Here is a 24,710-nt window from a genome sequence, read left to right on the forward strand (position 1 = left end):
ATACACCAAAGTTTTTTCTAACTGTATTTTTGCAGAAGTGGAAGAAAAGGACGTTTCTGGTTTAGAACATGTTTTCAATATCATATTCAAGATTGTATGGCTTCCATCAGTAGAGTCTTCATGTGCAGATGATTAAGTGAGTAAGTGGACCTTTAGTGGAGATACTTATGTCAACTGCTGCCAAGATTACAATGCTATCACATTCATTTTAAATTCAAACCCTGTCAAAATGTTATGAAATGTAAATGTTAAATATCCTATCAAAGTTTAAATTTGCGCAGAAACGACAACATAACATAACATGATCACATAATAACGAAAAATAAAATTCGTTTGTGTTAATTGGTTAGGGTGCTTCGCTGCAGTTGGGCCGCTGTCACTGAACGTAAATCGGATTTAGTTCTCATGATCACATCACAAGGGCCAACAATCTGACCCACATAATGATCTCAGATCGGTCCCTATTCAATTACTGCGCGGTTTTTTTCCCCTACTGGATTGTCGTATGTTGATGACGTCGAGGTAATGGCCGCTCTCGCTGTGGCGTGAGGACTGTTATATTTTCTCTACCATAGCTGTTAAATAAACCCTAAAATATTTATTGTAGACTAACAAAAAAAAAAAGAACATCAGCAGGAGAGGGCAGTTCTTAACGCAGCAGTGCTGTCTTTGAAGAGCTCCGGGTCGGCAAGGTGAATGAAAAAATGTGTGGTTGTTAGCAGCTAGCAGCTACAGAGTGTAGCTGCGCTTTTAGCATATAGCTAGCTACAGGGATGGATGTATTGCTTCTCGAACTACGGACGAGTGTGCTGCAATGTCCGCTCTTTGTTAAAGCGGCTGTGTCCGGTTAGCCTTGCACCTAGTAATACCAGTTTATTTGTTTATATGCTTCCAGGACGATTCGCTGTTCGGGCTGGGCATTGTGCTCGGTGGTTAGCAAGCTCTCCGCGTTGACGTTGAAGTTATGGGCCTTCTTGCGACCCAGCTATTAGAAGTGCAATACCAGTCATTTTTCAACGCAGCTGAACTTAAGCATTTACAAACATGGACATGTTGTCTCAGTATGTTCACGTTAGTCGGTAACGTGAACTTCCCCATGGAACCCTTACGAGACATTTGCAGTCACGTTTTATGAGGTTTTATAAACTCCTACCATCGGCAGATAACGTTATCGCTAGTTGTTAGCTAGCTTGCTAGTTGCTAGGATTTTGCTTTGCTGTTGAATTAGCAGCACGGGAAGCTAACTTTCATTAAGCATATACAGTTCTCGATTATACGCATATTATTATGTCTTACTCTAATATAAACGGTTTTTTAAAAAATATAGCTTTTGTCCTCTCAATTTACATAGCCAGTGTGTTAGCAAGCTGGCTAGTTTTATTTGCTCAGGCAATTTCGAGGCTACACAATTACAAACGGTTAGTTTGCTGTTGTACATTGTAGTGTGTTATTTAGTCCAACGCCTTTGGTCTACTTTATTATGAAGAGTCCTACATATGCCAAACTCAATTCGTAGGTCTGCCATTTTTTGCCCATCTGGTTAAGATATTTACAATATTAAATTAAGTGTCTTGTAATACTCCCATAATACCATCAGTATTTTTACATCATCCAAAACTTTGGGTTGTGGTAATTTTCTTAGATTTTCTTTGGGTACATGATTTGTTTTTTCATAATTTTATTGGTAAGTTAATGTTCAAAATCCTATTCTACCTTGTATGTAACCTATGACATATGTTACATTGACAGGTATTTGAATGGAGTATGGCATGATGTATTTTAATTGCATAGAAATGCAGAAGTTTACTATCAAAGGATGGGCTCAGTTAGGATATAACATGTTGATTGTTTTTACAGACTGCTGTTTTTCTTTTTACACCAGAATATTCTCTAATGGATACTCCTGAAAGCCCTACCCAGTCCCCTCAGTCTCCTGAGGAGGAGGAGAAGGGCCTTTCTGACAGTGAGCTGCTGGATTCTCCTGATGAAGAGGAGGACGGGGTCATCTCTGACAGTGAGATACTCCATGAGGAGGAGAATGGGGAGCTTGTTGAGGAGGAGGAAGAGGTGTTGTGGAGCCAAAGAAGAGATTCGAAATTAGAAGAGGATGGAGAAGAAGACAATGAGGTGGTGCCCGACTTTGTCTCTGACCCAGAGGATGAGGAGCCTGTAGGGGAAACAGAAGGGATGGGACAGGAGGATGGGACCATTTTGCTGATGGATGGGGACGAAGATGGGCCGCAGGGGGAACAGTTGGATGGGGAGGACGAGAAGGAAGGAGAGGAGCAAGAGGATGGAGTCATTGACACCCCACAGTCTCCAGACTCAGAACAGGGCAAGAGCTTCATTCCTGAAGAGGATGGAGAAGACGGGGAAGAAGAATACAGTGACCACAGAAAGAACAGCTATGCAGATTGGGAGACAGCTGAGGTGGATGATGATGAGGGAGAAGAAGACAAAATCAAGGCTGAGGAGGAAGAAGGGATGAGAGCAGAGGAGAGGAGGAGAGCTGTCGTGGTGAGGGAGATGAAGGATGACCCGGTGTCTGTTTCCCGGGAGCTGGACGAGCATGAGCTGGATTATGACGAGGAGGTCCCAGAGGAACCCAGTATCCCTACACACGAAGAAGAGGAAGATGATGAAGACATAAAAGCGGAGGGAGAAGAAGAGGAGGAGACTGAGGACAAGAGCAATAAGAGGAAGGAAAAGAAACCCATCCTTCCCCGTCTCCTAAAGACAGTGATTTCAAGAGGTCGGGTGACTCCAAAGGGCCTGAGAGGATGCGCAGAGATTCCTTCAGAGACAAGAAGAAGGATGAGGATGATGGAGAGATTGATGAAGGAGAGATTGATGTAAGTGATCATAGTTTGGTTTTTAATGTTATGTTGTGATTAAAACAAAAAAAAGATTTTGAATGTATGTAGTTAAAGCTGGACAATAGAGATAATCAAAACTAGTCAAAGTTGCAGCATTGCTCTCCTGCTCTGCGGCCTACAATGCACCCTTAAATTCAAGTGATACGAACACTGTTGCATGTGTGTCTGAATTCTGACTACCAGATTGGCAAATTAACATTCAACATTAGATACCACTTTCTCCCTAGCAAAGTTTACAACATTAACATTATGTAGCAGCTACTCATTTTTTACTGGCGCTGACTGTCTTAACCTTATGAACTTAAAAGTTTTCAAATTTGGTATTTGGATTCACTTGTGAAATACAGGAGTGACAAAGTCAGTAGGCCACCCCTATTTAAATGTGCAAGATAAATATTGAATCACCCCTGTATAACTATCTTTGGTCAATACTTCATTCGCAGTACATTCAATATTTTGAATTACAATTGGTAAATGACTATAAGTCACCAAAATAACATCACCAAATATACAGTCTGGTGCTCACTGTATCAACCTCTATCAGACATAATGCACTCTTACACTAAGAGAGAGAACGAGAACCTCCTCTTTATAAGTATCAGTATCCCGTCCCCATTCCCACAGTCAGTCAGTGAGAAAACAGATCTCAGTCAGATATACTGCTCCTGGGAAAAAAGTTTTTCCTCCCCTGGCAGGAAAAAACTGCCATTGTGTGTGTGAACTCGTGTGGCATGCCGTTTCGGCCGCCGGTAAGCCTGTGTGTTAAAACAGTTGGAGGGGAGAGGACGACGACGATGACACAAGCTCTCCAAACTTTACTCAAACTTGCTGTTATTGTTTACTATTCACATACATTTTTTTCAAACTAATAACAGTATTATGTGGTGTGGCTACATTCCGAAAGACTGCATTTTCAAAATAGGCTTGGTGCAAATCTGACATTTTGATGTGAATTATGTGACGATAAGGGGATCAATTTGACTAAACTTTTAAGCTACAGTGCCCACAATATGTAAATTTGAAGGTTAAACAATAAGATGTATAGTCAAGAAAAATGTAAATTACAAAAAAGTGGTATGATGGGCAGTCGCTCTTTACAGAGGGGCAATATTTTCAGAGGCAAAGCTTTTTCTTTGCACCGATTTTAACTTTCATAAAGACATGACTCGGACATCTGGATGCAAGTGTGTCTTGTTGCAGCCTGCTAGTAACCCATTTTTCCCCAAGTAACTTCTTGCAATCACAAATGCTCATAATCTGCCAAAGCAGCATTCAGTAACGAACGTCTGCACGATTGGGATTGCACTCTCAAACCGGATTCTGCTCTTTTCCAATGATGACTTGTAGACTGAGTAGAACTAAGAATTGGTTCTGTTCGCTTTCAAATCTTTTGCTGTTAATATACTTCCATATTTATGTCAGCTGACAGCGCAGTGTCTCATACTGTTGACTGTTCCTGATGTAAAGATAAAGGCTGTCACATTGGTTCATTTCTGAAAATGTCGTCGCTCATCCATTTTATGTTGGGTATAATGAATAATTCTAAATGCATTGCAATGCAATGCAAACCTGCATCTGAATGTTGTATCAACTTTTTTTATTACATGAAATTTAAATAAGACACCTTTCAAATACCTTATTTAAGCATGACATGTTTCTAGGATACAATAAGGTGCTCTAAGATGTCATGATTTCCCTTTTGAATGTGCAGGACGATGACTTGGAGGAGGGGGAGGTCAAAGATCCCTCGGACAGGAAGATCAGACCACGTCCCATCTGCAGGTTCTTCATCAAAGGTATGTAGGTGGTGAAAAATATCTCACCCCAGAGCCAAACTAATACATCAGCAAGGTTGATATTATTTGCCAATTTTATCTTATGTCAGACTTATTGGTATATTTGTTTATGTAACTGGGTGCGTAACAAGAAATTGCACATAATTAGTGCAGCCTTTACAAGGGTTGTCCACAAGAATGCTCTGATTAGTTTATATTTCAACACTAAAATGTCTTACTTGGTAAATTTCTTCTTTTAAAAGTGCTGAATTTGAAATTCAGAGGCTCAGAATATTTATGTCTACAGCAGGGGGAGCTGTTGTAATAAATATAGATTTCATTTGGTTTATCTGTTGTTCTCATGTATTCAATAAACACACACACACACACACACACACACACAGATTTTTACAATATGGTTTATTGATATAATTTAGGATATATCTTATTGGCATTTGTCTATTTGAATACATTTGGCTTTTGCAATTTTAAAAACGGTTATGAAAATGTCTCCCTTTCATATTGTCTTAATCCCTAAAAATATGTTTTGTTACTCTCTCTGTGTCACTGTGTCATCAACTACCTGTAATCATTTTAACATTTTGTTCTCTCCAGGAAATTGCACTTGGGGTATGAACTGTAGGTTCATCCACCCCGGAGTAAATGACAAAGGTAACTATTCCCTCATCAGTAAGCCGGACCTCTTCTCACCCAACGGAGCCCCTCCTGGAGGACCTCACCCACTCATACCCAATAACCCTTGGGTACGTCTTGTTCTTTTGTTAAACAGTAAAAGCGGTGTATAACATCTGTAATATTGAATTGTGCACACACTGCTGTAACATTGTTACAGCACATGAACAGATGAACAAGATGCACAAAAACAAATAGGCAAATGCTCAGGATATAGATCTACTCAGTCTGCAGTTCTACTGATGGTATCGCTGGGCCTCTGTATCTCTCTGTGAGCATGTGTGTAATACAGAGAATCTATTGAATTAATTTTGTCGCTATTTTAGGCTGGACCTGCAGTTGAGGAGCTTCCTCCACCTCCTCCTCCAGTGGAGCCTCCTGTGGAAAGTGCCTGGGAGCGAGGCCTAAGGCATGCCAAAGAGGTAAACCCTTTCACTGGATCTCCCAGAAAAAAATAAGCTTGTGGCAAATTGACCAGCTGTCATGCTGCTAAGAGTGTGTAAACTAACTGTGACTGTAGACCTTTTTGTTTATTTACACTCCAGACCAAGTGAGAGAGCTTGCAAATTGGAAGTTTTTCTGTTTTATTGCACTACTACTCTTTACTGTTACCTGTTTTGAAAGCTGATATATTCTTAAAGCCTATTTTGAGATCCAAATGGGTTTTGATCTCTACCTTGTCACAGAAGGTTTTCCTTTGAAGAATAGGACCAGCATTACACTACATATACAGCAACATAGACACAAACGATGAAGGCAGCCAAAGACATGCCCTTAACTTACCTATTTTCACATTAATATAAAAACTTGCAGATTTCAGTGAACTGAATTTCACATTTACAGTCATTCATATCAGTGTTTTAATCAAGTTGTTTCGGTTCCCGTAGGTGCTGAAAAAGGCCACCATCCGTAAGGAGCAGGAGCCAGACTTTGAGGAGAAGCGTTTCAACGTGACCATCGGAGAGGACGAGAGAGAGTTTGACAAAGAGAATGACTTCTTCAGAGAACGCAGCTACCGCATCATCAGAGAGTAATAACTCCCTCCATTGAACATATCAAACAATGATAATCATAAGAAACGCTCCATCTGAGATTAGGCCAGGGTGGCACACCTGTCACACCTCCACTACTAGTTAACAGCTTTCAGGCAGCAGGAAGGCTTCATGAGAATATCTGTATTAATGTGATGGAGAGATGCTTTCTTTTTGTATTTCAACAAATCTTTCATTTTAGCAAGTTTAACATTTACAAAAGGGAAACACATTTACTATACATAAATCTATAAAATTCAATTAATGAGTGACAACAAAAATGCAAAGTAATAATGTGCATAGAGAAGTCAGTGTCCATGGTGATCATCAGTAGGCACATAGAGTATGTAAGAGCGTATAGGCCCCTCAGATCCAAGGTCAACAGTTTTCCACATACAACACTAGTTATCAGTTTGTTTAAATAGCATCTTTCTTCCAGTAGACCATACATGACAGGGATGTGGTTCAAGTCAAACACAACTACAGGACCTTTTTAATATAGTCCAGACCTTTTGTCCTGTGTAATAGTTTATTGAGAGATGCTGTTGTATTTAATCTCCATTACGCGACATCATAGGACATCTTTTGTAATCACATAACAGATCCATGAAACTACAGCTTAGGGAAAGATTTTTTTTTTAATTATCATTATTTTACTTTTTCAACAACTTGAAATGCCTTTTGTCATTAGTTACGTTTTTACATTTGATTACCCCCCCCCCCCCATACAAGTTTAATCACACCAGTTTATCTGTACATGCTGGTGAACTATAATAAAATCTCCATTTAAGTATTTGTAGTAAGGACCATGACTGGCTTTCCTCCCCTTTTTAGAAAAGATTTAACTTTCTAATGTTGCCGCAAAATGCATACTCAGAATAAGTATGTAGTAAATGTACTAAATATGATATGATTGATATTTAGTCATTGATACTTATCTGTTTTCTTCTTTCAGTGAAATGGACTTTAGAGATCCTGTTTATAGGTAAGTATATACTAACTTAGCCAGCCTTCATACAACTCCTAACTAGGCCATAGTGTAGACCAGAGTTTACTTATCAGCGTACAGTGGGCACATCTGGACCCAGACCTATAACTGAACAAACGCTTTACCCTCTGTGCTGAATAAACATCTATGTCACTTTTATGAGGTATCGTACAATTCAATTGTGTTTTCCTCCACAGTGACCCATACGCTGATCCATACTATGACTATGAAATGGAGGCCCTCTGGCGAGGTGGCCAGTATGAAAACTTCAGAGTGCAGTACACAGAAGCTCCGCTTCCTTACCACTACAGTGTGAGTATCCTGCACAGTCTCAAAATATGCGCACTAACATTCAAATTTACATCGCCAAAGGGGTTCTTCAACAGTGCAAAGTAAAGCAAAAATGCCAAAGCGTAAAGTCCAAACAGGCTACAAGAAGTGAATAGTACAGTGGATAGCACAAAGACATGAGAACGGTTATACCGACAAAAAAGTCGCAAAATAAGTTCACCCTTTAGTCCTGTTGGAGTAATTGCTAAAAACAGTAGTCCCCAGTTTTTTTGTTTTGTTTGTAATTACTGAGCCTTTTCTTTAGGAATGAAACTATATATTTGTGAATCATAAAAATTGAATTGCCACAGACCAAACTGAACGCATCCATCTCGATAGGAGCGTGAACGCGACCGGGATCCTCGGGAGCGGCCCCGGGACCGAGAGCGGGAGAGGGATCACCGGGAGAGGGAACGCCGGCAGAGAGAGAGGGAGAGAGAGCGGGAGCGCGAGAAGGAGAGGATGCGGCGCAAGGAGGAGTGGGAGAGGGACCGGATGAAGCGTGATGAGAAGGAGAGGCCGAGGATGCGTCCTCCTCGAGACCCCAGGGAGAAAAAAGACGAAGACAAACTGAAACCACACTCTCCTCTCAGCCTGACCCCAAAGTAAGTGAATTTTTTGGCTTTAGGTTGATGGTTGTTTTATGCAGAAATGTGTGATGTCATGTTGTGATACTCCAGGAACGAGCGAGGACAGTAAAACCCGGTCCTTAGCATGTTTTTATTTTATGTGGCACAGTTATGTCTGTGATTATTGGTTGTGGTTGATGCAGACAAGCATGCATCACTTTTGTAGCACTGTCAATACTGGTATCAGTGTTTGGTAGTTTAAAGAATCTGTTAATGTCAGTGATAGTCAATTTTCCCTTCAATCTATTTTTTATTTTAAGAATTGTGAACAAGATATATAAACTTCTAAGCACTAACATATTACAGTTGAAAAATCTTTTTATCAATCTAAGACAAACTAATGCTGATGTATCAGCCTGGCTCATTTATCGCTCTAAGTGATAGCTAACATATATGGTTTTGTTTTATTTGTCCTTCACAATGAAAATGGAGACCATGAGTTTGTTTATTCATTGTATATATTGTGTATTTTTCCCTTTCTAACATCTACAAACGAATTTACAAATAAACAACCCACATTCAAAGGAAGAACAAAAAATGTAAAAAGGCAACAACTACGAAAAGACAGACTATGTTTCAGCCTATATCATTAAAAAGGAAAAAGAGCAAAACTTTTTAATATATAATAGGGACTTAAGCTCAGAAATGGAAGTGTTATGGTGTCTAATGCACCTCTTTCATTTCGTTCGTGAACTTGATAGCTGTAGAAAGCCAGCAGCGATTTTCTTGAATCGGCCGACCGGACTCAAGGATGAACTTTTTCCTTTTTTGGTGGTCAAGTTATCCAGTCCTTGTGAATGACATATCTCAGGAGCACCTTCAGGAGAATTTACTGATTTAGAATTTGGTGGTCAATGATCAAGGTCATTGAGAACTCAAAAAAACACACTTTTTCCCATTACTCAAAATGAATAGGCTAATTATTAGAATTTTACACAAATGTGTGATCGAATACAATAATGAAATGATGTGAATTTAACTGGTTGGCAGAGGCATACAGTCGGGAAGCGGTATATCTATTTTAGGTTACAAAGGAAGTTTCCACACTACTTCTGGATATTTTGAAGAAGTTGTTAAATTTGTTGACGCAGATTGTGTGTAGCTGTCCAAAACCTGCTAGAGAGATTCAATGATGATTGGCGGTTTGAGTGCCAATGAGAAGTAGAAGAATGGCAGAAGACAATGTTTGAAACCTTTAGTGATAGTCCTTTTTTCCTTTAGATGTTTAAGCAATTGGTAATACAAAGGTTGTCTGTGGGATGTTGAGTACCAAAAAAGTATTAATTAATGTTCCCATATCCTGGGTTTCAGTGAAGCACTGTCAAATTGCTGGGACAAAATGTAGATGCTTTTCCATCCATGAATATGATTCCAGAGAAACTGTTGTAATTTTGGTGAGTTCTTTTGGAAGAAGGGTATTTAATGTTTGCTGTTTGAGTTTTAGTTTTGTATTTCTGCAGGTTCTTTATAAAGAATGGTTGTCTTCATGTTATATTTCTTGGTAGTAAGCTATTCTGCTTTTCCGCCCCAACGTTTTGACTTTGTGATTATGACTTGGCAAAAATGTAAAATGTATTCATCTCTAACTTTCAAGGCCTATTATACCTTAATGTAATGGTACTTTGATGAAACCCCAACATTTGGGGGTATTCTGTATTATTATATTATATATTTTTTAAATATACAAGAATGGGGAAAGAAGCATCTCCACTGAGCTGACTATATACTGAAACAGCTGACACCAATGACGCAATGTAAAAGACCTTCTGTTTTACAGGAGTCTAGTGTGACAAACAAATCATCTGGCGAGTCAAGGAATTGTCATCTCAATGATGCCTAAATCATAAAAAAATCCCAGTACAAACATAAATCAGTTGCGCTCATTTATTTGCAACATTGTCCACAATGGCAAAAAAGCTTCCAGAGATATTGGATAGTGTAAATGGTATAGCAAAAAATATTTGGCAGTTGACATTCTGAAGTTGGATATCTTCACATAACCTAAACCTAGTTGATGGAAAAGTTATTTTTATATTGTATGACAGACAATTAAGACTTAACACGGAAAAACCAGGTTCCACAAAATGCAAATCATGCACTGACATTATCTTGTTTACCAAGCCCTTTTTAGAGACTCGGCTTTATATTCAGTATTTGCTTTTCCCTGACACAATAGGCATGGGAATTTGTAATTAGACAACCCACTTACTGCTAAAAAGTATTCCTCTCAATGTGCCACAAAACACTACAACTCTGTCTGCATTATTTCAAGTTGTCTATAAAGCTACTTCTATGGAGCAAATTTCCCCGCTGCGGGACTAATAAAGGCTTATCTTATCTTAACCTTCCCTCCTTGTGATTCAGAATTGACAAACTATCACAGTCAACCAAACTATGACGGATAAGCCAGCCTGCTATTGTTTCACCCACATTCGTAGTCTGGTTATGAAATTGTGGAACTTAACAAGTTTCTCACATTAGCCTTGGAGGCAGCACATGATGATGTTGGCGTTCTAGTCACTTTTCATGTCAACAACCAACACCCTTGAGCTATTGTGTTAAATGATGAGTGATGTAAAGCACTGAGGCAATATTACCTGCCAGAGGCGATGTGGAAATCCTTGCAGTCCAAATACCTAATTTCTTGGGACTACTACTCTTAGTCATTGAATTGTCAGTTTCTACTGAAGCAGTGTTGATTTTTAAGTGTGACAGCAGCAGGAAGGAAGGAGCTCTGGTTCCTCTCCTTCACACACCACGAGTGTAGCAGTCTCACTGAAGGAGCTCTTTATATAGCCTGCATGTTATATATAATAGATTTTATGGTGTCATGTTTTAGTTGCGCTTTTTGTAGTCCTACTTCGTTGTGGTTTTTTTGCCATGGCAGACCTCCATCAGTGACATCCGACATCGGATTCTCTGAGCACAGCATTTGTCTTTTCCTAAATCCTATGAATTCTCCTTCAGACTGGCTTATGCTTGCCTGCGGACCTGCTTCTCCAGAAGGCTCCTCAGGCAGAGTCATTAATCTTACAAAAGCTCTGTCAAAAATTACCTTTTGTTGTACTCTATGGGCCTTAAGGTTTATTTGCCCCACTTCCTTTTTTCATTCCTTCCTCAAAGGAAACGTTCTGTTAAGAAAACATTTGAGAGCTAATAATAGCTCTCGTGTTGTGATTCTATTTTTAGCTCTGACATCACTTGTTAGCTCTTGCATCACACCCGCGGAAATTCTCATCACCTGGGGGATATGTGCCAGTTATTTACTCTGGACGGCCACTCATTAATTGTGGTTGAGTAGATGATTATGTTATTCGAAGTATGTTTCCCCGTTCCACATTGATGTTGGTGTTATTTTTAATTCTTCCTTGAGATATTAAGCAGTTTACGCACATTATCCAAAGGTGGTTTCTGTTTTCATTGCAAACCAATGGGAATGGTGTGTTAATACTAATACTAACACAATAACATCTCAACAAATTCCATTCTCAAAAGTAACACTTTCTATGAATTGTCCTGATTCCTGTATTACGACATGTTGTTTGTGGGTGAGGTGAAATCTCCTCTTGCATGAGTCATGTTACGTGTGTATGTGTTCCGGTTTGTTTTGTCAGTGAGAGAGTCTTGCCACACACTAAAGCGTTGAGAAGAAGAGCTGTAAAAATGTCGGAGGGAGCCAGCACTCCAGTCTTATATCGGCCAAAGAATGCCCTAAATCTGCAGTATGGCAGCAAATCACCAAGGAGTCATATGAACCACGGATTAATTACCCAGTTTAACCATCATAGGGTGAAATAAAGTATTGCTGCCGATTGTTATCAGCCTATATAAAGTAAAATATATGCAGTCTGGAGATCAGCATTGATCCTTTCAAGTCGTCAATTCCTGATAACACTCCATTGTGAACAACAAATCTGTGTTGAAATTGGCAGGAGAGCCAACAATAGTAAATAACAGCAGTTGTCATTATGCTGCGTACAAGCTCCATTTACTAAAAACTAGTATTGGACAAAGCTTATTAATAACCTTATTATGGTGCGTTCCTTTGTAATCTTGGAATATTAAGCTTTGCTGAGGAACTTGAATAAATCCAGTAGTTTGGTTGAGAGGTTTTCACAGCAATATATACTAAATATAAGAGAGTGAATGATGAGCTGTTTAACTTCCTGACACTAGCTCTAAACCGCTTATAATACATCATTAACGCTGCCAATACCAAGATTTTTATATCAATAAAAATACAATCTTTTACCTCGTCATTTGAGTTGTGTTTTTATGAATATAACCACAAAAGATGAATTTAACAAAGTAAAAGGATATAGTTGATGATAAAAAATGTAAGTTCATTAGCTATACGGCCATTAGAAATATTTTGGTTAATAATCATAGAAAACATGTAACTGTGATTTCCCTCTGATATGATTGATAATTGATTAACAAAGGCTTTTCCAATTCGCTAGAGGGTTCTGAGTTTTCTCTGGTGTTTTAATGACTGTTGGTCAGTCTGTCTGCTTGACTGACAAAAGCATTTTGCTGCCAACAAAATGACTTAAGTGAGATGAACAGAGTGACAACTTTATTTTATCAGATAAAACAGAAGTTGGCAAACTGCATCATTCGCAGTTGATATTTACTTGCAATTAATTTGCAGGTAGTGAAGCGCAATATATGTTAGATTAATACTTATACAGCAAAATGTTTAGAATTGCAATGACTCAGTTATGGTGATAATATCGTATTGTGGGGCCTTTGGTGATTCCTAGCCCTACCAACAGTGTTATCATCACTTCACTTGTTCAACTGATTTAAGCAGTTTACAGAAAAGACACTAGACTGCCTGCTGTCATTACAGACATATTTGAGCTAACACTCACGGAGCTGCACCACTGCAGTATGAAAATAAGGGAAACACTGGAGTGGATATTTGGTGTTAAGTATTGACATGAGAGCATATCTATTGCTTCCACACAGCTCTCAACATGGCGAAGGCTGAGCCGGCAGAGTGCTGACAGTTTACAGATTGTAAAGCCCAAATTCGTGATTTTGGGATATACAAAATAAATTGAATTGAATTGAACAGTGATAAAAGTGTTAATCTGATAATGAGGGACCTGAAGGTGGGTTCTACACTTCTGCAACTAGGGTCGGGAAGGCATAGTCAGCGAAAAGCACCTTATGAGTGCGGTGCAGCACGGCTTTAGCTAACCAGTCGGGGACATCAGAAACTCACTTGCTCTAAAATGCACAGGCGGCCGGCCGGCTATGTAAACAAAGCACAGTGAAGTTCTGATAACAACACACACACACACAGAGGGAGAGTTACCTCATTCTCTGCTCAGGTTGACATGACTACAGTATATCCTAATGCAGCAAATGCAAATAGTTGCTATATTAATGCTCTGTATCCCTTATATAGAACCTTTAGGGGGGAAAAATTGGTTATTTTTCGAATTTCTGGAACGCAGGGCAGTTTCTTTCAGGGTGGGAATATCCACTCATCTTGATCATTTCCTCCAACAAATATTTAGATACACCATTGAAGATAAACTTTTATGTAAAAATAAACATTGGCCTCTCTACCGGGGAAAATCCCATACATGTTGATTTTAAATGTCGCAGCAGGGAATTATCAAGACCTACATTGCAAATCAATTCAATTCAGTTTATTTTGTATAGTCCAAAATCACAATTACAAATTTGCCTCAGAGGGCTTTACAATCTGTACACATGCGACATCCTCTGTCCCGGAACCCTCACATCGGCACAGGAAAAACTCCCCTAAAAAAAAAAAACTCCCTTGTGTATATATATCTGATGTATCATATTAGCAGGTTACTGCTTCTCTTGAGGGTGGGTCCCATTATGATGCATAAAGTAAGCCAAACAAAGAAAAAACCCTCAAGCAAGTGTTTAAGCAGGACACTCTTTGTTCTCATGCTAAATATTCATGGTATGTAAGTACGTTTATTGGGAGTGTAAAATCACTGCCTCATTATACTTAACAAAAAATACATTTACAGAGAGAAGATGATGTTAAATATAAACCGACTCTTTGAAATAAAGAGAGAGTTTGCCTTCTGTGATCTGAGTGCATGTGGGGGAATGTAAGTGTTCTGACGTGTAGATAGTAGGTCAGTGAGGACAGAATCATGTGTTGAAATCTTTGGTTCTAGTAAAAATTCTAGGGGCTGCATTTTGCAGTAGTTAAGAGGGGAAGGAAAGAATATTTCAATTTTATTTTATTTGCATAGCCCAATATCAAAAATCACAACTTTACCTCAGAGGGCTTTACAATCTGCACAACATAAGACACCCTCTGTCCTTGGATCCTCGCATTAGATAAGGAAAAACTCCATAAACAAAACCCTTTAACACACAGGGGATACAATGTAAGAAACCTCAGGGAGATCAACTGAAAAGCGATAGGTGTCAATTTTGCATTAAATGTCATGTGTACAGAATGAACAATAAATAAAATTACAACATAGTCAATCCATGTGACAGATATTATACATACAATGATAGTAGTATTAACAATAGTAGGACTAATAATGGCAGAAATAATTGGAAAAATGATTACCACTTATAATAAAATCAGCAGTAGTAGAGATGTATGATAATGATGATAAAATCTGTAAAAGTAGCAGTAATAGAATTGTCAGTAATAGTAGCAGTGGGTGTCAGGTAGGCTATAACCACAATCCATGAAAAACATTCAATAATGGGACATTGATGCATACAGATGGAGATGGAGAGAGAGGAAGTCCCTCAGCAGTCTAGGTCTATAGCAGCATATGGAGGGGCTGGTCCAAGGCAATCGTGAGCCAGCCCTAACTATGAGCGTCGCTGAAGAGTCTTAAGTCTTGCTTGTAGCACAGCAGCTACACTGCCACTTGTGTCTAACCAACCATTGCTCATCTTTTCAATCTTCTCAGCAGGCCGATGGAGCCTCCCTCCAAGAAAGAGGTTGTTCCCGTTATGAGGCGACCAGATGAGTGGAAGGATCCCTGGCGCCGGTCCAAATCCCCCAGGAGACGCCCTGGGCTGGGATCCCCGCCGCGAGGACGCCGCAGACATCGGCCCTCGGGCTCCTCCGTGTCTCTGTCCAATTCCTCCAGGTAGGAAGTCCACCTTCAGTATAGGATATTCTGTGTGATCGTGTTTGGGAAATAAGTTTTAATTTGTGGAAAAACAAGAAGCATTCACATTATGCTGTGGGGGTTTGGCTGAAAATTGCCTGCTGATGGAGCTTCCCAATGAAGGGGAATTAATTCTCCCATTGTAAAATTTGAATGGAGTTTGCTGGAAGTATGAATGAGTAGAGTTCAAAATGCATGAAAATGTTTCAATTCAGAACATTTCCAAATGGTGATTTTTATTTTTCTGGAATATGTGGACAAGGTTTTGTATTTAGGGCTGTCACGGTTGAGGAATTTTCACCGCGGTGAAAACAGGGGCGCAATATCGCGGTATGCGATATTATTGCACAATTTTTTAAAATGCCGTTTAAGCGAGATAATGCACATTTAAATTCAAAACACACCCGTAACCGGAGTTTTGTCAGCGAACTTTTCGGACACAACGGAGCTGAAGGTTTGTGTGGAACCAGTTGCCATGGAGAATACGTCACCACTTTGCCAACAGTACGTTTGTTACTAAATTTATATTTATATTACTTTACTTTGTGTAGTGCCGAACAACTCCCCTTACCTGTTCTAAAATCAGCGCAAAGCACGGCCTCTTGGGGCTTATTGCTTAATTTAAAAAAGGTTATTAAAAAAAAGACGAGGCAATTTTATAACACTTCTTATTTATTGAATGCAGATCAAAGGGCGGTAACGGCACAGATGCAAGTTGTTTCTCCTGATTGAACTTAAAAACTAAATTCAGGAGAAGGCTGAACGTTTAAATGCATAAAATAAAATAAATAATAAATAAATAAATGCCCGTTTTGTTTTTTTAAAATTAAGTAGCCTATACAAAATAAGAGAAACCAGGCACTACAATTTCACATTCACACACACACATAGGGCGATGATTTATAACTCGGTCATGTCCTTGTTACGAGCAAGGAAAACCAGCATGTTAACCTTATGCGGTTTGAGAGAGGATCTGAGAGGGGTGACAACATTTCCAGCGACACTGAAAACCCTCTCGGATGGTGTGCTTGTTGCGCAAATACACATGTACTTGCGTGCCACTTTGGAGAGCAAGGGAAATCTCTCCTGGTTGTTGCACCACCATGCCAGGGGTTGTCATTAGAGTCGATGGGTTCCTCCTGCAGGTAGCGAGTGAGCTCCAGGTCGGCTCTGGCTCTCTTCGGGACGGTTGCAGACGTGCTTGTCCGTGACTTCAGCAGGTCTCCGAGCGTTCTTTTTTTGGTGGGTGGTGGCACCGCTGTCTGCGCCAAGGACTCTGGCTGGTCAGCAGCTGACGCACTGGCACCGCTCTCTCTGTCTTCCGTGTCCAACATTTCATTGATCAGCGCGCACTTTGTCTCCTCCTCCGCATACTCATCAAAATTGTTGCCCCGATATCTTGGGTCCAGCAAGCAGGACTTTGCCAAAGTTGCTTGTAGAGCAGCTGGTCTGTACTTCTCCTCGAGAACACTGCACATCTTCCGCTTGATGTCTGAGGTCAGAGTGGTGTCCTCGTCTGATGGTTTTAAGACATCTTCCGTGAGGAGTTTCAGGACAGGTTTAATTGATGAGACCGTGACGTAGTTCTCGCCAGACAGCAGATCCGTAAAATCAGCCGCTGGCTTTAACGCCGCGTTCACCGACTCCAAAACTGCAATGTCCTGCCAGCTGGGGATGAGATGCTGATGCCGCCGATCATCCAAAACTCGTTTTATGGCGGGGATTTGCTCCAAGACTCGGTCCACCATTTTTTGTTTGGAGCCCCATCTTGTTGGACAGTCCTGCATGGACGGAGTAATATAATTATTGAACTGAAATAACACCAGCTTATTATTATTTTTTAAATAAAAGTCAACATTTACCATTATTTTTCGTTTCAGTGTATTTTTTTCTAAAAGAAAAATATTTTTAAGCATCTCAAAAAGCTAAATAATCACAGCAAGACGGGAAAATAGCCTGTCGGCTGCAAGTGCGTTTCAACTAGGTGTTTATTTTGACAAATCATAATATGGAGGCTCAATGATAGGCCAATTGTGTTATTAAGTGGACTTACAGTGGGTTACAATTAAATATAACTTCTGAAAGCTAGCTTACCATTATGAGTACGTGCTGCGGGGTTTGAAGCTCCGCTTGCGCTTTCGCCAGATCCCTCCTCTTCAGCCAGCTCTGGGAGAACGCACCCACTAAGGTGTGGCACTGGCCCATTGCTCGCGATGTGCGATCTTTAACGCTTGCCATTGCGTTTGTCACTGCCAAGTGTAGATTGTGTCCGAAGCAGTTCAGCCACGTCCAGCCCAATTGTCTCACTGCTGCCACGATGTTTGCCCCGTTATCTGTCGTTACGCACGCCAGCTTCTTCTCATCCAGGGACCACTCATCAAATGCGCTGCGTAGAGCCTCTGCGATGTTGTCAGATGTGTGATTCAGGGGCATAAACACTGTTTCGAGGCAGCGTGATTTTAGAGTCCAGTCTGTGGTCAGGTAATGAACAGTAAGACTCATGTAAGGAGTCATGTTCACACTTGACCACATGTCAGTGGTGGCAGAGAAAAAGTCCACACTTCTGAGCTCACTCTGAACTGATGCTCTTACTGAATTGTACATTTTAGGCACAGCAGTTTCTGAGAAGTAGGTTTTTCCATATTGCCTATCAAATTTCTCGAGCAGTGACTTGAAAGAAGGTTTCTGTACAGTGGAAAACGGCACCATCTCCTCAACTAGATACCTTGTAACAGCGCCTGTTAGGCGTTTATGTCTGTCACTGTCTCTGCTGTACTTGCCGACTCGAGAAAAGGCTTCGGCGACTCCAAGCTGTCGGCTAGCACCGACATGAGCTGCTCCGCTACCCTGTGTGGCAATCCGCGCCGCAATAGATGGATGGTAGCTTGATAGGTGAGCCCTTAAATTAGTTGTATTTCCACGTTTAACTTGAACCGTTTTGCGGCAGATTTTACAGATGGCCACATCTAAATTGGCTGGTTCCCCCTTTTCATTTGGCTGAAAGCCGAAATGCTCCCAAAGGGACGAGGTACAATTTTTTTTTGATACGAGTGCTGCCATTCTTTCATTCATTCACTTTTTTTTAGACGTTTGTTTTGGCGGGAGCAGGTTACTACTAACTAAATGAATGAACGTTAATGAATGGGTATCATGGCAACGCACGTTTCATTCTAGAATTCCACGGTCAGTTTCATGAACGCGCAACCCGCACCAGGTCATATGCGGTGATCGCGATGGCCCATTATCTACCGCGGTGTGCTCTAAATATCGCGATATTTCATTTTTGCGATTATTGCGACAGCCCTATTTGTATTACACTATATTGTAATGGCGCATAATTTTCATGTTCTTAGGTCGTCAGTATCATATGACACCAATATCTTCACACTCACATAAAAAGGAAAAACTCAAGTTCAAGTACCTCTGGCAGGCTGTGTCAGTGGTGTATGAATGGGTGTGAATGGTTAAAAGTCCTGATGGACAGGTGGCACCTTGCATGGTAGCCCCTTACGATTAGGTGTGAATGGGTGAATAATGATGTGAATGATCTTTCCTTTTTATGTAACTCCATACTTCTAGTTCACTGCATCTCAGAAGGAAATATTACAACTATTTGAGAACTAGTACCAATTACTTACTAGTTAGACTATTTTGCAGATTCAGATTCCCAATACAAAATATAAAATAACTAATAAACTATGATGTATTAATAAGTAGGATATAGCCTAATTAAAGAAGGTTAAAATTAGCTTTGCCTTTACCAGTTACCATAACATTATAAAGATGAACACATCAATGCATCAATAATTTTGATACAATAATATCGGCCTACTGTAAATGTTCAATTCAATTTATTTTATATAGCTCAAAACCACAAATTACAAATTTGCAATGAATAGAGTAGAATTAAAACAATGATATAGGGAATAGTATTAGTAATGTGACTAATGATAATAACGGTAGTAGCAGTGGGTGTCAGCAGGGCCACAGCAGGAGGCACGACCACGGCCCAGATATAACCACGATTCATGGAAATCTGCGATGTATTAACTTTTAGTACTTAAAGTATATGTTGATGTCAATACTTTTGTTCTTTTAAGTTACATCTTTTAACTCGCGCAGCTAGCAGCCCGGGGAAGCAGCAAAGTCTAAAGCTGACAGGGCTGGAGGCGCAAGCGAGTTTCACTTTCAGAGGCCAACTCGAGTCAGTCGCTGCGCACCGCGGCAGAGAAAATGCACAGCCAGAGTGCTAGCCAGCCCACCGTTTGAGTGTAAAAGTTGAAAACTATTTTAAGTTCACTGTGAAACTATGGCGAGTCAAAATAGACTTTGGTGGGCCTCCAGAATCGAGGTATTCAATGGGAACTTTGCCTGTTACTTTACAGGAGAAGTTAGGTATGTTCCCACTTAAAACATAATGAAGAAATAGATGAAGATAAATCCTTTGTTCAATAATTAATTGTGGTTCCTATTGAATAAATAATCACCCAAGTTATTAATTCATAATCCTTTGCCGATAGATAAGTAACAAATTAGTCCATGAGGGGGATTTGTCACTTGAGCTGTCATTTATTAATCATTTTTATAACATCAATTTGGTATAATCTTAATGAAAGATCTGAATGCATTTCCAAAGACGATGTATAGTGATTTTTCTTTTTTACAGTAAACCGAACAACAGCCACAGCCTTGCTACGTGTTGCAACAACAGTTATTGACGGATACACCAATGCAGAGTGATTGTGCAGTACAGCCATACCATTCACTCTGATTGTAATTCAGGCATAGTATAAGGGTGGCTGTGATGCAATGAAAATGTGGGCTAAACAGCTGGTTTTATAGCAAGCTGACAAGTGGTACTAGTGTCATATCTGTCCAGTTTTCAGTTGATTCCCCCGATCAACCTGTTACTATACATTGTAATTCAATGAAACTTATTCGTTTTAGAGTTTGCAGGTCTGTTTTAAAAAGTCGTACATTTATCTTAACTATTGTGCTTTGTCTTTGTGTTGCAGGTCTTCGTCTCGCTCTTCATCCTTTACAGGTTCTGGCTCATCTCGCTCCCGCAGCCGCTCCTCCTCCTTCAGCTCCTACTCCAGCCACTCCTCCCAGCGCAGCTCCTTCAGTGGCAGCCGCTCTAGGTACACCGTGTTTGTGTGTCAGTTTCTATCTATGTGTATCTCACTACACTTGGCCTATGAATTTGCACTAGCACAGTCATACAGTCTTTCCTCTGTTCAAGCCGCAGACCTTTTTATACAGTGTTTGCAATTCCTGTGGGATTTCACAGCCTCATTCGCAAACAGTGCTTACGCACAAATATGTGTGTATCATATTTTAATTGCATTCATGAAAAGAGGATTCAATAGACAATAATATTTAAAACCACATTGGCCATATGTGTATACATGATAAAATTGACGCACTTTCATCCTCATTAACTTTGCTCCTAATTCGAATAAAATATATATTTTCACGATTCTATTGAAGTTTAAAAATGATCTTTTGAATGTTTGTGGTAATATCTTATGACACCATCCCCCTAAAAAAGAAAAGTTCTAAACTCCAGCAACTATGGGTTTAAGCAGAATATTTCCTTAGATGAAATGTGATTACATCCATATTTTTTCTGTAAATGTTTACTTTCAGACTTTACAACAACTTTATTTCAATGCATTATTATTCATTTGTTGGCAATTACCATTCAATACTGAAATGCTGCAATCTCCAAAAATGTCAGTGTACTTATTTTTGGGACCGACTTAGATTGACATATTAACTCCCGAGCCAGGAACTGCAGAGTTGCACAGGAAAACCTCCAACCATAACTTGAACAAAACCAAAGTTAGTGACCTAGGACCCTCCAACACAGGCACTGTGTCTTCCGCAAAAATAGAGACACAGATGAATATGTTGAATCTTTTCGACACTCATCGCTCTCATAGTGAAATTTTCTGGCTGCATCAGGCATCAGTTTTCAGAGGTTCTAAAACCCGTTGTACATTACCTGTACAGTGCGTTTTGCTACACAGTTAGCAAATAATTGGTGAGCATAGTGGATCATCATAAAATAAGATAATCCTTTATTAGTCCCGCAGCAGGGACATTTACAGGATTACAGCAGCATAGAGGATAGTGCAAACAAGAGTCATAGCAAAAAAAACAGGATCAAAATAAGTATTCTAAATGAGCAATAAAAAAAAAACAAGATCAAAATAAGTATTATAAATAAGCAAATGAGCAATAAAAAAAATATATAATAATAATAATAATAATGAAGTCGCACTGCAAAAACAATATACTCAGTGTTTTTGTTAACATCACACATGAGCTTAATTTCCTCAATTGCTCAATTCAGCTTACACCTAAACACAAAAGTACAACTCGTTCCTTCAGTTCTGTTGTTTCTGAATGACTTAATGCGGCATTGTCAAATCATTGTATGCTTGTGTGTGTGATGTGATGTAATCTTGATATTAAACTGCATTCTACTTTTTTGACTACTATTGATTTATAGGTCTCGATCATTCTCCACATCCCCCTCACCGAGTCCAGCAGCACAGAGAAACGCAAAGAACAAACTAGAACTTCCCCTGTGTTACCTAAAGGGTAAATGTTAAGCACATACATTCATGTGATCCATAGTCAGCCATGCTTAAATTAGCTGCTAACATCCTTGTTTCTGCTTAAATACATATTCTCATTAGTGTAACTCTTTTCTTTTTGTGTTGTAGTGAATAATATTAGTCATAAATTCTCATAACATAGAGTCTGTAGTTTGGGCTTGCTTCAGCATCACATTGAATCATTCTTGTTTATTGATTATTTTTTATTGATCATTAGCAAGAGCATTGCATGTGCTATGCTGGCATTCTAGTTGCTAGCACATGCCTGCCCATCACAGTCTGCATGCTGAAAAAGTGCCTTTTCCATCCCTAAGCATGCCGCTGAAGCCGGGTGCCATGCCCCCTCCTCGCAGGGAGAAGCCTGCCATGAAGAAAGCTCCCAGTCCTCCTACACCTGGTGGACCGCAAGGCAGACCCCCCAAACCCCTGCCAGAGGGAGGGAAGCCTCCCGCCAATCCCAGGGAGCCTGGAAGCGCAGGTAGCGCAGTGGGCAGCGGTGGAGCTGGGAGACCCCTGCCTCCAAGGGAACCTGGAAAAAACCCCAACCCGAGGGAAGAGAGGCGTAAAGAGCGGCAGCAGCATCCTCCACGGAGGTAGGTGTCTCGCCGTCAACCTCTCTGCTCATTTAGAGGCAACATTACTGTTGTTAAAGCAGTGTGCTCTTAAAAAAAGATGAGGCATTGCTGAATTAGATTTAACATTGTCTGCTATGGTGTCAAACTTGACTGAAAATCTTTTTGATTGCATTACATTGCTAAAGGAATTTTATTAATGGCAGGAATCAGGAAAAGTTCTTTTCCAGTTAGTATATTCAAACTCTACAGTCTGAAGTTAGTGTTGGCTCACCTGGTCAAAATGCCTCTGACTGATGCGGGGTGACCTGTAACTAGATACAACTGTTTGGGGCATTTTAAATTTGGGAATTGTCAGATTTTAGTTGATCTTTCATATTTGATAGTAAACCAGTAACAAGCAAACTAGCAGATTCTGTTGGCAGCTGACTCTCTTGTATCTTCAACTAGTAGAATTGCGTTCAAAAAAAGCATCCTCCTATCACCATAAACAACGTCAGACTTTGAACACATCAAAGTCAACGAGAAACATGCAAGATGTTCTTGAAAACACTAATTCTTATAACCTTTATTACTTTTAACAGTGTACCTGCACCCAATACTGTTAACTCGTGCACAGTTTGCCCAGTCATTGCAGGAAAAGCACATGTTACTATTAACATTAATAATTGCTCTGTTCCATTTTAAGTGTCCCAGTAAGCCAATGAGTAAACATGGACCATTCCAGGACTGTGCCATTTTAGGAAAAAATCTGGATACAAATAACAGTTTTTGATTTCCAGATCAAATTTCCAGTGTTTATTTTCAGGGTTATCCCTTCTAAATGACAGCATGTCTTGAAATGCTTTGTTCTTTGTTTTTTCACACATCTAAACAGCATTTTAAAAGTTAAATAGCACAGTGTGCATGTAGACTTTGACACTTCAGCTGCCATTCAAACAGTAACAAGACCAAGAAGGTACTTCCATAAATCAATTGACTTTTCGCTAAGACCCAGCCTTCCCAATGCAGACTGGCCAATTGTAGCATAGCGTAGCTGGAATGAGATATTTGTTTCTAGAACGTTATGTTTCTCCATAAAAGCCTGGGAAGCTAACATTAGCACAACATAAACTAGCCTTAGCACTTCAATGCTATGCTGGCTACTGTAGGTATACTGAATATAAACAAATGCTGCCTTTGCTTTTTAATGATTGTAACACTGGATAAAGACCGACCTATACAGAAACAGTGTTTGTCCAAATGTCATTGTCCTCAGTCAGGATCGCCAGGTCATGAAGTGGTTGACTCTTACACTGTGATGTGATCTGTAGGCTTTAGCTCGTCATCTTATCTTCATCGTTTTACATCATGGATATATCCTTCAAACATAGCATGCATCTGACTCTGTAGACTGAACTGTCTGCTTCTCTCTAAAATGTGTTTTTCACTTTTCAAGAATTACATAATATCTAATCAGTGGTAGAAGTTAGTTACAGTGTGGGCTCCATTGTAGCCGTGTGGGGCGGGGCTTAGCGACGTGTCAATTATTGACATAGTTACTTCTGCACATTTCGCGAGATGCATAAATACCTCGGTCATTTGTGCTGTGTGCTGTCGTTGCTTTGGCAACTGCCATGTGTCAGCTAGAGGTGCTACCTGTCAGAAACAGTAGGTCATTGGAATAATTTCAATTCAATGTATTTGTATAGCCCAAAATCACAAATTTGTCTCAGAAGGCTTTACAACATGTGCACATACGACATCCTCTGTCCAGGGACCCTCACATCGGTAACAGGGAAAAATAAAGGAAGAAACCTATGGGAGAGCGACTGTTTATGATATAAATGATTCATATAATAAGAGTAATAAGCAGAATAATGATGGAAAAGGACTACTAACAGTGGCTATAATAGAATAATGATAAAAAAACATTAATGGTAATAGTTATAGAAATGTGACTAATAATAATAAATATTATAATAGTAGCAGTGGCTATCAGCAGGGCCACAGCAGAAGGCACAACCACGGTCCAGCTGTAACCACGATTCATGGAAACATGCGAGGCGAGA

General features: G+C 39.8%; 1 protein-coding gene across 1 annotated transcript in view; it reads left to right on the top strand.

Annotated features, from left to right (window-relative positions):
• Window positions 1–594: 594 nt before the first annotated feature.
• Window positions 595–24,710, top strand: part of zc3h18 (zinc finger CCCH-type containing 18) — a 35,528-nt gene continuing 11,412 nt past the window's right edge. The window contains 15 exon segments of the mRNA XM_054620365.1: window positions 595–692; window positions 1,883–2,719; window positions 2,722–2,852; window positions 4,588–4,672; window positions 5,267–5,415; window positions 5,671–5,766; window positions 6,232–6,374; window positions 7,331–7,360; window positions 7,561–7,675; window positions 8,033–8,298; window positions 15,258–15,440; window positions 20,477–20,602; window positions 21,979–22,049; window positions 22,052–22,070; window positions 22,402–22,680. Coding sequence (XP_054476340.1) covers window positions 1,894–2,719; window positions 2,722–2,852; window positions 4,588–4,672; window positions 5,267–5,415; window positions 5,671–5,766; window positions 6,232–6,374; window positions 7,331–7,360; window positions 7,561–7,675; window positions 8,033–8,298; window positions 15,258–15,440; window positions 20,477–20,602; window positions 21,979–22,049; window positions 22,052–22,070; window positions 22,402–22,680 — 2,519 coding nt within the window. The 5' untranslated portion in view covers window positions 595–692; window positions 1,883–1,893.

The sequence above is a fragment of the Anoplopoma fimbria genome, chromosome 19, assembly GCF_027596085.1.
Source record: "Anoplopoma fimbria isolate UVic2021 breed Golden Eagle Sablefish chromosome 19, Afim_UVic_2022, whole genome shotgun sequence".
Taxonomy (NCBI): Eukaryota; Metazoa; Chordata; class Actinopteri; order Perciformes; family Anoplopomatidae; genus Anoplopoma; species Anoplopoma fimbria.